The 16,635-nt window shown below is 36.5% G+C and overlaps 1 protein-coding gene across 10 annotated transcripts in view; it reads left to right on the top strand.

Annotated features, from left to right (window-relative positions):
* The window catches only part of BCAS3 (BCAS3 microtubule associated cell migration factor), a 493,516-nt gene that overhangs the window by 69,084 nt on the left and 407,797 nt on the right, over nt 1–16,635 (top strand). For all 10 annotated transcript variants that reach the window (XM_053655011.1, XM_053655008.1, XM_053655033.1 and 7 more), the window contains exon 7: nt 6,615–6,687. In XM_053655011.1, coding sequence (XP_053510986.1) covers nt 6,615–6,687 — 73 coding nt within the window. The remainder of the gene's footprint in view (nt 1–6,614; nt 6,688–16,635) is intronic.

Below are 16,635 nucleotides of genomic sequence, written 5' to 3' on the forward strand. Positions count from 1 at the left end.
CTGGGGTTGGTTGACGACACCTGCAGCATGCATGTCTGCGTTCGTATTTCTTCCTCCTCATCTCCTTTCCTGCTTCATCGCTGTCTTCTCTCTGTCTTAAAAATACTCCTCATATAAGTCCTCTGTTTAGGTAAGAAATTTTGTAGCATGTAATAGAAAATTTTTTAAGAAAAGAGAAATTCTAGTGGGAAAAAGGTCAAACAGAATCTAAAATTACACATAATAAAATTTATTGACTATAAATTGGCAATAGAATCATATTTTTAGTTAAAATTAGATCTGTAATATATGACTACAATTTTAAGCTCACACTGAGAGAATCTATGTGGAAAACTGGACAAACAGAAGTATATATTTTGTGAAAGAAAATTATTTGAGTAAAATAAAAAAGTGGAATGGAAGACTTGGAAATGATTTAACTGATAAAATGCATTAATTTGTTCAATGGAATCTTTCTCCAAATGGCTTTCTCAGTTAAAATGCATTACTATTAGCAATATTTTGTGTAAAATATTTATGCTTGAGACATCATCCACAACATCAGAAGAGTAGAGTTGAGCTACCTCATTATCAGTTGGAGTTTTATTTGCATCTGAATTTGTTTTTGGATCCTGACAGAAGTGGTTTCTATTGATATCTTGAAATCTTTAAGGCTGATTTATGAACTTAAACTTGTTTTAAGGAAGTTTGCAATGGCATGTATTTTGGGGAATATTATTTAACATTTTCTGACATGCAAACCATCTTGAATTTTTTTGAGGGGGAGAGGAGTTTTGACTTGGTGGCCAAGCCCATTTTCATTATTTTAATTGTGTGATTTATTAGGATTTTAAGCTTTTTATAAATGTTTTAGTGTTATAGGACAGAATTAAAAGGATTTAGAATAAAAGGAGTTTAACAAAAGGACTTTGCAACAGGATTGCAATGGTTTTTATATTTGATGGATTTGGCTGGCTGCTTTTCATCTCAATCATCATGCTACATTCTGTTAAATGCTGTGGAACAGGTGTGTGTAACGTCATTCTCTCTATTGTACATGCAAATAAACACAATTTTCTATATAAAAAGTTAATCCTCTACAATTCGGAGGATTACATTGTGGGAGGGTGATGGCTCCATTAGGCATCACGGACAGTACATGCTACCATTTATGATGCACGAAAAATCAGGTTAATAGCTACATTGTTCATGAGATGGTAGAATTTTTATGCTAACACTGTCAAATTTTTATTTATTCAAACTATATCCACAATGAAATTATTTAAAGCAGAGTGAAGGTTTTTTAAAATAATGTATTTTATTAATTATGCCATTACAGTTGTCCTCTTTCCCACAGTGAAGGTTTTGTTGCATAGTTTTTGAACTCTGAAATTACATTAAAAAAAAAAGTGAAAAGCAGGCCTCAAATAAATTTGGAGATTTCGTTATTATTTGTTTACTCATTGTAGACTCTGGTTCTTTCTACTTGCGTGGGTTTACTAGCAGGTGCGTCAGGGGTTTATGCTGTTCTCAAGTTAGGGCTTTATTTTGTGCTTTAAATTTTTTGCTTGGAGTCCTTCTCTGAATACCCATGGAGAGTATAAGTCTCAAGTGTTAGGTGGCTGACCTTCTTCTATAGAGTAAAGCTGGCAGTACTAATGTGTAAAGTCGATTAGGTCAGCAAAACCAGTGGAGTTCTTGAAGTCAGGCTTGAGAAAAACAAAACAACCAAACCGTTCTTGCAGTATTATTTGCACTTGAAGGCCATGATGTTTCATTCATCAACACATCAAATTGGTATGTTTAATACAGGTGTAAGCTGTAAAAAAAATCTTGCAGACACCAGGAAGCAGAAGGAAAATAGTTATTGTTAAAAGTGAAGGTAAAATAGGTAGGAGTGAAGAGTTGGGATTGTATAGATGAAGTTCGGTTATAATTAATTCAGAACATGAATACTGTGGGCTTTGGACCAGTTAATTTTTAACTCGCGACTTGTTCGGGTCATATTGTTAATTGTGAAATCTGATTTATTTGTTCAGCGGGGGGTGGGGCGAGGTAAACAGCACACAATCTGTAGTAATTAATGATTTGTAAATACTTAAACACTGATTGTTATAGCTCTTAAAAATTTTTTAAAAGTTGTAAAGGACTTTATTCATAAACATTACTTGTGTTTTTAGTTTTGATCTTTATCAGACTCTGGTATTGATAGTATTGTCTGTCAAGGGGTGATAGAGCTGGTCTTACCTTATTTTGTATAATTACTATATTCACAATTTAAAACTATTATGTCATGTCACAATCTAAATGTGTAACCACTAATCTGTCTCCTTTGTATTAAAACCTTTGTATTAAAATCTTTGGAATGATCCATTCAAATGGAGTATTAACCTTAAAGTTGCATTTTACCACCCAGTGAAGAAATGAAACATTGTTTAAGAAGTGCTAGAGTTCCCTGGCCGTCTCTCCCAAATATCTGCATCCTAACTCTCCAAGAGGCATATCCCTACCTTGAAATTGGTGCTTATATTTATGCATTTGTCCTTTATGTCACTGAATATCTATGTATGTGTATAACTAAATTATACCTTATTTGTATCTTTTCCAAAATTTTTTCATTGCAGTAACACTTGTGTTAACATAAAATTTACCATCTTTACAAAAATTTAAGTGTGTGGTTCAGTAGTGTTAAAATACAGTCACAGAGTTCTAGAACTTTCACTGTTTAGAAAACTGGAGTGTTGTCCCCATTGTGAAACAGCTCTCTATTTCCTCCTCCACCCCCGACCTCTGGAAACAACATTTCACTTTCTGTTTCTATGAGTTTGACTGCTTTAGAAGCTTCAGATTACTGGAACAATACACTATTTGTCTTTTTGTAACTTTATTTCACTTAGCATAATGTCCTCAAGATTCATTCATGTGTAGCATTGACAAAGTTTTCTTCTTTTTAAAGTCTAGGTTATATTTCATTATGTGTATATACCACATTTTAATTTTCTATTCATCCATCAATGGACATTTAGGTTGCTTCCACCTTTTGGCTATTGCGAATAATGCTGCAGTGAACATGGGTGTTGAAGAGTTTGGTACATCTTTTGTAAAATAGTATTTGAAGATCAGTTTTAGTTATCCAGCAAAATTTAATGGAACGCACAGAGGGTTCCTGTGTATACTCCTGTTCCCGCACACACACGTCTCCCACTATTCACATCCTTCCACATGGGTTCTTACATGGATGCATCACTATCATCCAAAGTTCACACGTTACATTAGAGTTCCCTCTTGGTTTTGATAAATGACTAATGCCAGGTGTACCCACCATTGCAGTACCATACAGAATGGTTTCACTGTCCTGAACATCACCCGTGCTCTAGCTGTTAATCCCTCCTTCTTCCAAACCCCTGACAACCACTGATCTTTTACTGTCTTCACAGTTTTGCCTTTAAAAAATAATATCATATAGATAAACCATGTAGTAGGTGGATTTTTCTGTTTCACTAAGCATTGCATTTATGTTTCCCTCATGTTATTTCATGCCTTGATAGCTTATTTTGTTTTAGTCCCAAATAATATTCCATTGCCTGGATGTACCAGTTATCCATTTAGCAAATGAGGGACATCTTGGCTAATTCTGAGTTTTGGCAACTATGAACAAAGTTTCTGTAAACATCCATGTATAGGTTTTTGTGGGGACAAAGTTTTTCAACTCCTTCCGGTGAATAGTAAAAGGTGTGATTGCTGGATCATGTGGTAAGAGTGTTTAGTTTTGTAAGGAACAGGCAGATTGTCTTCCAATGCAGCTGTACCACTTTGTATTCTTACTGGCAGTGAATGAGAGTTTCTGTTGCTCCATATTTTTGCCAGCATTTGGTATAGTCATTGCTTTGGATTTTGGCTAATTTTAATAGATGTGTAGTGGTATCACATTGTTGTTTCATTTTGAATTCCTCTGATGACCTAAATGTGGAGCATCTTTTCATATGCTTAGGTGTCACTGGTTTATCATTTTCGTTTAGGTGCCTGTTTAGGTGTTTTTCCCCATGCTTATAATCAAGTTGTTTATTTTCTTATTGTCCAGTTTTAAGAGGGTATTTTTGTGTAATTTGTATACCAGTCCTTTATTAGATACATCTTTAGCAAATATTTATTCTAGTCTGTGGCATGTATTCTTTCTCTTTGGACATGTACCTTAAAAGAACAAAAACCAAATTATTTAATATGATAGAAAAATAATATTAAAGCAGTCCTAGAAGGAGTTTCCTGTTTATTGTTTTAAGATTTTATTTATTTATTTTTAGAGAGAGGGGGAAGGCAGGAGAAAGAGAGGGAGAGAAATGTTAATGTGTGAGAGAAACATCAATCAGTTGCTTCTCACATACCCCCAACCTGGGACCTCGCCCACAACCCAGGGGTGTGCTCTAACCAGGCATCAAACCTGTGACTTTTGGGTCAAGATACAATCAAGATACAGATCTGTTCCATCGTTACAGCAGTCCTCCTCATGTGGTCTCCTTCCACCAGCCCTAACCTTTGGAAACCATCAATCTGTTCTCCATCTCTATAATAACTTTGTCATTTCAAGATTGTTCCATAACTGGAATTACATACTACGTGAAGGTTTGAGATCAGCTGTTTCATGTAGATGATGTTTTTGAGGTATATCCAATTACAGTATATCAACAGTTTCTTTATAGTATTGATTGGTATTACACGGTATGGAGATAACATTCATATGTTGAAGGACATCTGTGATGATTTCACTTTTTGGCTATTACAAATAAACCTGCTATGATTATTTGTGCACAAATTTGTGTGGACACAGCTTTTATTTCTGTGGGATATATGCCCAGTATTGTGATTTCTGGTATATTTGGTAAGTGCATTTGTGTGTGTTTGTTTTTATTTTTCATTTTTATACTTAATTTTTAAAAGTATATTTCATTGATTATGCTATTATAGTTGTCCCAGTTTTCCCTCCTTTATCCCCCTCTGTCTAGTATGCCCCTTCCTTCCAACAAAGAACTTAAAGCATGTAAGTTCTTTAGCTTCTCTATTTCTTATACTATTCTTATCACCCCCTGTCTATTTTGTACCTACCAATTATGCTTTTTAATTCCTGCTTTTCCCACATTTGTCTCTTTCTCCCTCCTCACTGATAACCCTCCAAATGATTTCCATACCCCTCTATGATTTTGTTCCTGTTCTGGTTGTTAGCTTAGTTTTTTTTAAGATTCAGTTGTTGATGTGAATTTGTTGCTGCTTTAATGTTCATAGTTTTGATCTTCTTTTTCTTAAATAAGTCCCTTTAACATTTCATTTAATAATGGCTTGGTGATGATGAACTCCCTTAGCTTTAGCTTATCTGGGATGCAGTTATCTGCCTTTTAATTCTAAATGATAGCTTTGCTGGATAGAGTAATCTAGGTTGCATGTCCTTGCTTTTCATCACTTTGAATACTTCTTGCTGGTCTCTTCTTGCCTGCAAAGTTTCTTTTGAGGAGTCAGGGTGGGGCAACCCACTTCACTGCTTTGTGGCTCTGTGTTGGGGGAAGGCTGGAAGAGGGGACTGTGCTGCTGCCTGGCCTCTGGGGGTTTGCCTGGCACTCACATCGTTTCAAGTCACTTCACCCACGTCCCATATGCAACTGGTACCCTTCCAGCTATTGCCCTGGTCCATATGCAACTGGTACCCTTCCAGCTATTGCCCTGGTGTTGAATCCCAGATTGGGTGGGTTTGCATACATTTTAAGACCAAGTGGGCCCTTTAAATGAATTTTCCTAATAATCCAGCAGTTTCTTCCACTGCCCCCGCCCTCACTGGTTTTTACAGCCAGAAGTTACAGGGATTTATCTTCCTGACGTTGGAACACTGGGCTGTGCGGCATGGCCTGGAGCTGGGATCAGTCACTCTCAAGTATCCCTCCCAGTTTTTATCCACTGCATCTGAATGTGGGATCACCTGTGCCCATTTGGCCGCTGCCATTGCCTCTCTGAGCCACACAGCCTCTCCATCCTGTCTCTGTGTCTCAGCCCTTCCTACCCATCTGGATGAATGTGGCTTTTTTAAAACCCTTGGTTGTTGGACTTTCAGACAGTTTGATTTTCTAACAATTCTGGGTGATATTTGTTTTGAGATTCAGTTGTAATTCCTTTTTGTGGTTCTGTGAGGAAGCAAAGCATGTCTACCTACACCTCCATCTTGTACTGGAAGTCTCTTTTTCAGTTTTTAAAGGATTTTTACATTTATGTGTTCTGAGAATGGCCTATAATTTTATTATTTTCCTGTCCTGAACTACCTTTATTTAGTTTTGACATAAAGATTATACTAGCTCTAGGTAATTAATTAGTAGAGATGGACATGATTTTATCTCATGGAGAATATGTATGTAAGATTTAAGTTAATTTAAAAAAATTTAAAAAAGATTTTAAGAGCAGGTTCAATTTTTAAAACTAGTAATAGATTTATTTATACCTTTTCTGTTTTGTGCTCATTCAAATGTATAAATTATATCAAGTTATAATGAATATTTTGCTATGTCTTTAGCTGTAAATATTTTGAGAGCATGAAAATACTGGGCATGATATAAGAATACTTCTGAAAGTTTTGTTTTACATTTTATGTTCCTTATCAGGTGCTCAAAAGTGTGACAGCTTTGCTGAAAAAAGGCCCCTCCTTGGAGTTTGTAAGAGCACTGGATCCTCTGGGTAAGGGAATGTTAAAAATTCTTTGAAGCTTTATTAAAAATTTATGTTGTTATTTCAAAGGGTGAAGTTTGATCACCCATTTCCCTAATGAACTTGAGATGACTACTATTTTTTCAGTTAGTGCATCTCTTCAACTCAAACTCCTCGCTCTGATGAACACTGGGAAATTATTATACTTTTGGTAGTATGGAAGGTGATTAAAATGGGTATTAGGCTTGACAACCAGTAGTCCTTATCATGTGCTCTTAGCTCATAGTGTGCACTTTAGATCATGGATGCAGTGGAGAAAGGAAAAATGTGTTAATGGTATAGAATGATTAGATCTTAGATCTTAATTTGCATTCTAGGTAAATAGTTTGACTACATGTGTTTTAAGTGTATAAGTGTAAATTTGGGGGTTGAAGTTGGGAATAACTTACAGCAGCGATCACCAACCTTTTTGGCACCAGGGACTGGTTTCGTGGAACACAATTTTTCCTCAGACTGGTGCTTGGGGGGAATGGTTTTGGGATGATTCAAGCTCATTGAATTCAAACGCACCTCCAGCTGTGTGGCCTGGATCGATGCCTGTTTGTGGCCTGGAGTTTGGGGAATTCTGATGTATATGTATGGGATAAAGATGCAAAAGCAGGAAAGTCCAATTCCTTGTCCCCAGAATTTAAGGATGTGGCTTGAAAACAAGGTGTATAGGACACAGAAACTAATTATGAAATAATGATGTATAATAGGGATTTAGTGAAGGTAGAGATCAGTGCGCATGAAATAAGGGGAAATGGCCTCATGAAGAAGGTGCAGTATATGTTGGATCTAAAGGAATGGAAAGTTTTTAAAAGAATCCTCACCTGAGGTATGCTTATTGATTTCAGAGAGAGGAAAAGGGAGGGGGAGGAGAGAGAGAGAGAAAAACATCGATGTGAGTGAGAATCATCAATGTGAGTGAGAAACATCAATCATTTGTGTGCCTTATGTGCCCCGACTGGGGATGGAACCTGCAGCTTAAGTGTGTGCCCTGACCAGGTATTGAATTGCAACCTTTTGGTATAAGGGAGGATGCTCCAGCCAGCTGAGCCACCCTGCCAAGGCAGGAATGCTTCACAGTACACGTAGAAGAGTAAGGACTTCCAAAGTAGCTTATAAATCCATAGCAGTAGAAGAGACTGGTATACCTACACTTAAGAATGATGGAGGTTTATGACTTAGCACTGATATTATCTGCAAAACAGACAAAACCAACCATTTCAGTGCTCTGGAACTCAACCAACTGCTTACAGCAATCTGAAAATTGTTTATGTTTGAGAAAGTAGTAAACTTTGAGGACTAACAGTGGGAATCTGTGGCATTCATGCGTGGAGCTGCTCCTATCACATTCTACCCTTTCTCCTTGCAACATGGTTGGTTATTCAAGAGTGGAGAAGGTCACGAGGAATGGCACTTTCCCTGCTGTGCTCGGAAGATGCTCATGTGTTGCCTGCCCAGCAGTATTGTCCATGGAAGTTACAGTCTTGAGTTGTGAGGGCAGTGGCTCTTGTTGCCTAAAGTCTTAACTGAGGCTTTATGTATGTGCAAAGGGTCTATGAAAGGTCCAGGGGAAACTAAAATCTGGGAGACTCAAAAATGTTCTGGATGTTGAATGTGTTCTCCTGTCCACACATAGATTTTTCTGGAAAGGATAACAGCCTTATACAGAGTTAGAGTATTGAAGCAAATTCTCTGTTGAATGTTGGCTACATAAGCCAATTATTGACCACTAAGCTACATAGATAGACACAGGAGCAACCCTGGGAAACCAGGCTTTAAAATAAAAACAAAACAAAAGTAAGACCAAGCAAGCAGAGGCTTTAGTAACTCCACATTTTCGAGGAAGACATATTTCCAGAGTTGTTATACCATGTTACATAAAATGGTTAGTATTCAAGATAACATTATGTATGACACATGGCCAGAAAAACTGGAAAGTGTGATATAGTGACAAAAAATGCAGGCAGTAGAAGCTGTTTCTGATTGTCTCCACCATTAAATTATACAGGCAAGAATTTTTAAAGCAGCTGTTAGAAATATTTTTTGAGAACTTAATGAACCATGTGTCTAAAATTAAAGGAAAATATGATAACGGTGATTCAACAAATAGAGAATCTCACTGGGGAGTTAGAAATTATAGAAAAACCCAATGGAATTCTGGAGTTGAAGAGATACAAAAAGCGAAATACCAGCCTTGCTGGAGGTTCTCAACACCGCATTAAAGTCAGCAGACTAACCAGGGACCTGACGCGCTGACAAGGGGCCTAAAACAGAACGGGAGCCACTGAGAGAACCATGTGCATGAAGACCCCTGGAAGCCCGCCAGAAAGACGTATTTGGAAGACACTAGCTACCTGCTGGGTTTGACAAGTAGTTTTTGAAAGATGTTCTATTTCTTATCAACTCTGCTAACTGTATGATTAAGGAGATTGTTTTTTATTGAGGTATCACTTTATCAAAACATAAGGTATAAAAGAGAGGGTAAGGTGATTGTATGTAATTGGTGATGAGAGTTGAATTTGATGGTGTGTGGGTTATTATATTAGGGTTCTGCAGAGAAGAGGAAGCAATAGGATGTGAGGGGTGTGTGTGCACATGTCTGTGTGTATAGAGAGAAAGAGAGTGAGAGATTTTAAGATATTGGCTCACATAATTGTGAAAGCTGGCAAGTCCAAATTCTGGAGATCGAGAGAAGGGTTGCAGTTCCAGTCTAGAGACAGAATTCCCTCTTCCTCCAAGATGGTCCTCTTGTCATTTTTAACATTTCTTTTATTAACACTTTCAGTTGATTGGATGAGTCTCTTCACATTATGGAGTATAATCTGCTTTACTCAAATTCTGCTGATTTAAATGTTAATCTTAACTAAAAAAATCTTCACAAAAATATCTAGAATATTTGACCAAATCTGGTTATTGTGGCATAGCCAAGTTGACACAAAATTAATCACCACGGGGCAATGAATATAGTCCTGATTAAAATAGCATTTGCTTGTTTGAAAACATAAATAAATGTTTTCAAATAGGCAAGTGCTATTTAAAAGTCTTTTGTGCTAAGTATATTGTAGGTCCTGGCCAGGTAGCTCAGTTGGTTAGGACATCATCCCAATACTCCAAGGTTGTGGGTTTGATCCCCAGTCAAGGGTGTATAAGAATCAGCCAGTGAATGCATAAATAAGTGGAACAGCAAATTGATGTTTTTCTCTTTCTCTACTTCCCTCTTCCTCTCTCTTTCCCTCTCCCTAAAAAAAAAATTCTAGTGCAGATACTCATTTTCTTCTTCCCATATTTGTGCCTTAATTTATGTCATGGAAAGGGAATCATTCTAACAATAGACTTAACTTCTATATGTCTGTATTACTTACTGGGTTGTTTTAATAATAATTATTGATAAATAAATGCAAAGAAATTTTTTAATTACTTCCATAAGTCACTTTGTGCACTCTTAAGGTCTAGGATAAGGTATCTTGTTATTACTGTGTATAAACTCCCTATTCCATGCATGCTCCTCTCTCTCTCTCTCTCTCACTCCCTCAATACCTTTCTAATGCAAGAGGCTGCTGGAAAATACTCATTTTGATTTCATTTATTGTTTGCTGCACTGATTATGTAGCATGTTTGTCAGAATGTTTACAATCTCAAAAGGACATTTTCATACAGCACTGTGATCTGTTTCTTGTAAGTGTCATATTGCAGTTGTGAATAGAATTTTCTCTCTAATCTGAGCAGTCGATCTGTGAGTATATTTTGAAGTGTTATTCTGAGTGCAGTAGGTTGGCAGACGGTGATGTTAGACCCACTAGACACTTTTTAGTAACTTTAAAGTTGAGTATCACAGCAGAGAAATCTAGTTATAGAGGAGTTATTTTAGAACCTGTTTTGCAAATCCCAGGCTTAAAAAATGTTATAACCTTTTTTTTCTAATGAGGCATGCACTTATTGACTATGCTAATATAGCATGAGGAACTGGAAGGCAAATGTTCAATGCCTGCTCTGTACCAGGTCTGTTAAATATTTTCCGTTATGTAGCATCATTTAATCTTACAACTAGCGGGTGAAGGAGACTGTATTATCCTCATCTTACACATGAAGAAAGTGAAGCTAAGGGGGTTTCAGTCACAGCCAGTTGTGGACCCGGGCCTGTGCCTCACTTGCTAGTCTGCAAATTTTTAGTACATATCTTAATCTGAGGAGCCGTATTTACTGAACCAGGCTGTTGACATTGTCCTCAAAGGCAGTGTGTATAGAATTTTAGAACTTCCTTCTCCTGTTGGAGAGGTAGAAGGCATGTCTTTTGCCATCTGTTTCCCTGGCAGATGCTTAATGGAGCACCAGGTGCTTTGGACATTATCAGTTGCTTATATTCACAATTACTACTGCTTATTTAATTATTCTTGGGAAAAGTCAAAACTATTTTTGAAATATAGATTTTATTTTTAGAGATTTATATTACCTTTCAAGGGAGGGGGAATTGTCATGGAAATCATCTCAGTTCTTCCTCATATTTTATCCACTAGATAAAAACATATTATGTTTTAGCCCACTATTTAAAATACTGGCTTTTATTGCATTCATGATAGTCATTAAAATGCCACTTATTTTGATATTCTAGTGATTCTTTTATTCTATCTTGTGCCAGTGCGTCTGTAAGGAGCAATGCCACAATCATTCTAGATAAGCCATTTAAGGTCTTGGAGATAATGTTTATCGTGCTACTGATCCAGGGATTAACTCAGTGTCTTGTGTAACAATTTGAGGGTGGGAGAGGAAGTATGGACAGTATACTAAGGAAACAGTATATTTTTAGGAAACTAAAGTTCATTGTATACTAAACAGTTCCAGTAATGTAGCTGTTTGTGGTTAGGATCTTGTTGGGTATTATGAATAATTGCAAAAGAGCAATATTATTCAACAGCTGAATGCAGACCTTGAAGAATGTTTACTTCAGTGTACTATCATCGGGTTACACACAGTGTGTGGATTGGAGATGTGATGTTTATATGGAGAAACAGAATATTCCTAGTAGAAGGAACCTTGAAAATCATGCAATTTTAACTGCCGAGGCTCCTGTCATATTTCCCATCCCTTTAGCAGTGGGAGATTCTTGTAAGAGTGAGAAAATTTATTCCCATTGGTTAGAAAACTCTTACCTTTTATTAACTATGCACTCTGTCGCCAGAGTTGAATTTGAATAAAAAAATAAAAAAATTGGCAACCAAAGATATAGCTATATTTGAGCATCTGCTGTCTTACATTTATGTTGGAGAGAGAAAATAATTTGATAGCTAAATAGGAGTAAAGACTTAATTTCAAAATTAACAACTGTTCATTAACTATAGTACAGTTCACAGTATTAATATTTTTGCAGTTTTGTTACAAACTGCCAAAAAGGTCATCTTGGACTGGGAGAATTCCAAGGGGTATTTGCTAGCCCCTGCCCTAAACAGTAGTTATTTAGTTGGGGGCTAAACATATTTGCAAAATCCTGAATTGTTTCTGAAGGGATTTTCTTTCAATTTGTATCTAAAGTAAGTAGGGTTATTTTAAATATACTAGAATGATGATTGCTTGGGATAATAAGGATGCAATGTTTCTTTTTTTGTTATGAAATGCCAAGGATCCTTTACAAACAATACTAAGCATTTTCAGTTTTGATTTATTATCATCCTGTTGTATTGGTGAAGTCTGATAGAATCATAATTTGGGCCAGTGATACTTCCACAGAAACACACATGAAAAAGATTTATGCCACTCTTCCAGTCTTTCTTGCTCCAACACATGGGCTTCTTCCAGCACCCTTGGCCTGGCTTCAAGCATCAAGTTTTTCACTAGCCCATATCACAGGTATTTCATTTCTGTGAGTCTTCCACAGTTTCTTCTGGCTATCTGTGACTCTCTTTACTGCTTTCAAAGAATGAGCTTTTACATCTTTGGTATAACATTTATGCTGAGAGCTGCTTCATTGACATAGATGATTTTAAAGAGATGGGTCAGCATGCTAAGGTATCCAGTACTATCGATGGTTCATGGGCCTCCTGACTTCAGTATTATAGTAGAATCAGTGGAAGCCTCTGACTATGCTAGAGCATGCCCTGTTCTTCTGGTAATGGATGCAGTGAAATCTTACGGAAATAAGATGACATTACTATTAATTCTTAACTACATTTTCTCATGTGGCTTAGGGATCTAATTTATATGTCTTGAAATGTTAACAGTGCTTTTAGTAAAGAAGAGTCACTAGTGTAAATGTTAATTATGGAACATTTACCAAGTTCCTTTATTTACTTAAAGCAAATTTTTAGTTTTCCTGTAGGATTAAGGCAGAGAGCCAGGATTTTATACACTTGACTCACATGTATACAGTTGAAAACACATGCGGGACAAATCTGTAAGCTGATACTCATATCATGTAAAATTTTAAATAGGGAAAGTGTTTTTTTATGTATTTACTTTAAAATATACTATCTGAACTATGGACACCCCCAAATGGTGTATTGTAAGATCATGTTTGCAGATATGGTTGTATATTTTCTTGTGATCCTGAAATTGGTTCAAAAATAGGCAGGGGACCAAATCTAATGAATGTTGGTTATATTTTTTAAGGAACTGCCTAGCTTGCCATATGTATGTATATTTTTTTCTCCAAAACCTGTGCTGTTAGGGTCCTGCCAGGACACAGATGACATATTCAGATGGGGTCTTTACCATTTCTAATCCAGGGGAGAGAGCCATTAGTAGAACTTGTAAAGAGAGCCATATCCAGAGGGTTACTTGATGGGAACTGTGCCTCTGATAGAGGGGCTCCATCTATTTTGCCATTAACAGTAATGGAAATGATTTTCCACCTGACAGTGGAGCAGCTAGGGCATCCCAACATTATTCTCATTTCCCTGGATGGCTCTCCTGGGCCAAACTGAGACAGAAACCAGAGGCTGGGTGCTGAAGGTGTAGGGAGCCCACTGATGCATTCCCTGTCACATGGGTCCATCTTCCATGGCAAGGAGCAGGGTGCAGAGGATGCAGTGTATCTGGAGGGGTGGGCAGCACACTGGAACGAAGATTATGGGGAAAACAGGTGTGGAGGAAATTACTCAGCATTGTAATCAGATAATCTTGATTAAATTGAAACATGTAGAAAGAAACGTTAATACTAATAACAAATTACTAGTAAATATGGAACTTTACCTTAAAAAGGCAAAGATACTTTGGTGGGGATAGAAAGAAGAGTTGAGACTATTCAATTAGGGGAAAGAGAACAAAATGGACGAAGACCAGGTAGAGAGAAGCTCTAAGGACATTGTAGCCTGAGCACATGGTCAAACTGAGCCTTGAAAAACCTGGCTTCTTACTGGATTTCTGCATTCAGTTGAGCTTGTATACTTTATATTTAGTTGCTATTATACTGTAGCACAGCTATTAAAATGCTGTTAATTTCATTAATACAACTTCCATGAATATATTGATGTAATTTTCTAGTCAGAATCATAAATTTTAGTGGAATAGCAGAAAAGACTCTAATGTGTGTATATACACCCATTTAACAGTTTTATTGAGTGATATACAATAAAACATGTATATTTAATGTGTACCGTTCTATATTTTTGACCTATGTATACATATATGAAATCATCACAAGCAAAATAATGAATATATCACCCCCTCCCCCAAGATTCTTGTCTCTTTATAATTCTTCCTCCCTCCCAGATCCTTTCCCTTAGGTACTACTGCTCTACTTTCTACAATCATTATAGATTAGTTTGTATTTTCTAGAGCTTTATATAAATGAAATTATGCAGTATACACTTTTGTTTGGCCTGTCTTGTGCTATGTATTATATTTATTTTCATATTTATTCGTGTTGCATTTATCAATAGTTTATTCATTCTGATTGCTAGTATGGTATATGGGCATACCACACTTGATTGTCCATGCACTTGCTGGTGGGTATTTTGGTTTTTGGCTTTCACAAAGATTGCTTCTATGAATGTATTGTTGAAGTCTTTGTAGAGGCATGCTTGCTTTTCTTTTCAATACCTATGAATAGAATGGCTGAACCACATGTTAGATGTATGTTTTTAAAAGTGGTTGTCCCATTTTACATTCCTAAATGAGGAATGAGATTCCATTTCCATTGTATGAGATTTCCATTTCCTCTAGTTCCTCCCCAACACTCGGCTTTTTCGGTCTGTTTAATTTTAGCCACTATAATAAATATTTAATAGTTTCTCATTATGGTTTTAATTTGCACGTTCCCATTCTTTTAAAATTCTCAGTTCTCAATTCAGTTAACTCTTCTTTCATATCTTCCTATTATTTGACCATTCTGAGTTTGTGGATTTCCGATTCATAGTTTTGTTTCATATCTGTAACTGTTCATTGTAATGTGTATGTGTGTGTGTGTTTAATATTTTATTTGTTTAATTTTTAGAGAGAGGGAAAGGGAAGGAGAAAGAGTGGGAGGGAAACACCAATGTGTGGTTGCCTTTCATGTGTCCCCTACTGGGGACCTGGCCTGCAACCCAGGCATGTGCCCTAGACTGGGAATCAAACTGGCAACCCTTTGCTGCACAGGCCCATGTTCAATCCACTGAGCTACACCAGCCAGGGCGTAATGTGTGTTTTGAGAGCAAGGAATTCATAAAGTCCCAAAAAGTTTGAAAAATTGGTGAGGAGAAATGATTCAGATACAAGTGAAGCAAAGGAAAAAACTTACAGGATCTTTATTTATTTTTATTTTTTCCCCATTTTTTTATTGTTGTTCAAGTACACTTGTCTCCATTTTCTCCCACCGCTCTCCCCCACCCCAGCCATAGAGAGGATTGAAAATAAACAGAATTAAAAAAAAAACTATATATACTTTTCTTTTTTCCACATTTTTATTGTTGTTCAAGTACAGTTGTGTACATTTTTCCCCCACAATTCTCCCCCAACCCATCCATCTCCACTTCCCACCCTTGATCCTAGCCCCCTTTGAAAAAGTATATTTTTAAAGAGCTAGCTTACTCTGTTGAACCAGCTGTATGTTCTAGGAAATTGTATCGTGTCATGAGAAGTAGTCATGGTATACGAGACATTGAAAATGTATATACATTGAATGAAGAGTGAAACCAATGTTGGATTAATATTATTGAGCTACAAAATGGCAATCTGTCTTCCACCTCATACTTGTTTTCATACAAAGATTCCTCTTTTATGGCTATGTCATTGTTTTTTTCTCTTTTTTATAAGATTTTATTTATTTATCTTTAGAGGGGAAGGGAAGGAGAGAGGGAGAGAAATACCAATGTATGGTTGCCTCTTGTGTGTCCCCTCCTGGGAACTGGCCTGCAACCCAGGCATGTACCACGACTGGGAATCAAACCAAGATCCTTTGGTTCCTAGGCCCGCACTCAATCCACTGAGCTATGCCAGCCAGGGAGTCATTGTTGTTTTTTAAAAAATTTTTATTGTCATAGCGTCAAGGAAAAGATAATTCTCATCAAACGTGTCTGATGCTGATGTCAATGTCTACCTAAAAGTAGATTAACTTTTTTATACTATAATCTATATTTACTTTCCAATTAATGTTTATTATATAAACTTATTTTTAGTGCTCAATCAAATATTTTTTCTCTTCTGTGTGAAAATATGGATTGGGATAGAACTCATTATATTTTTTGCCATTAACAGTAATGGAAATGATTTTCCACTTAATCCTTTTCATTTAATGGCAGAGTTTTTAGGAACAAATTAAAGTTACTAAGTGAGGCATGCATATTAGGGTAATTGTCTTACACTGTTGTGTTAAGTTTTCTATTTTGTGAGATTTTGGGGGTATATTTTCATTAAGATAGAACTCTAGTTTTTTAGTAATTTTGTCTGAATGTTGTTCCTTTTTTATTCATAATAAAGTCAGTATGATTTTTCTGGGGCAGGGTTAACAAAATCAGTATT

Source organism: Artibeus jamaicensis, unplaced genomic scaffold (assembly GCF_021234435.1).
Source record: "Artibeus jamaicensis isolate MK-2021 breed Jamaican fruit bat unplaced genomic scaffold, CSHL_Jam_final contig_1998, whole genome shotgun sequence".
In the NCBI taxonomy this organism is placed as follows: domain Eukaryota; kingdom Metazoa; phylum Chordata; class Mammalia; order Chiroptera; family Phyllostomidae; genus Artibeus; species Artibeus jamaicensis.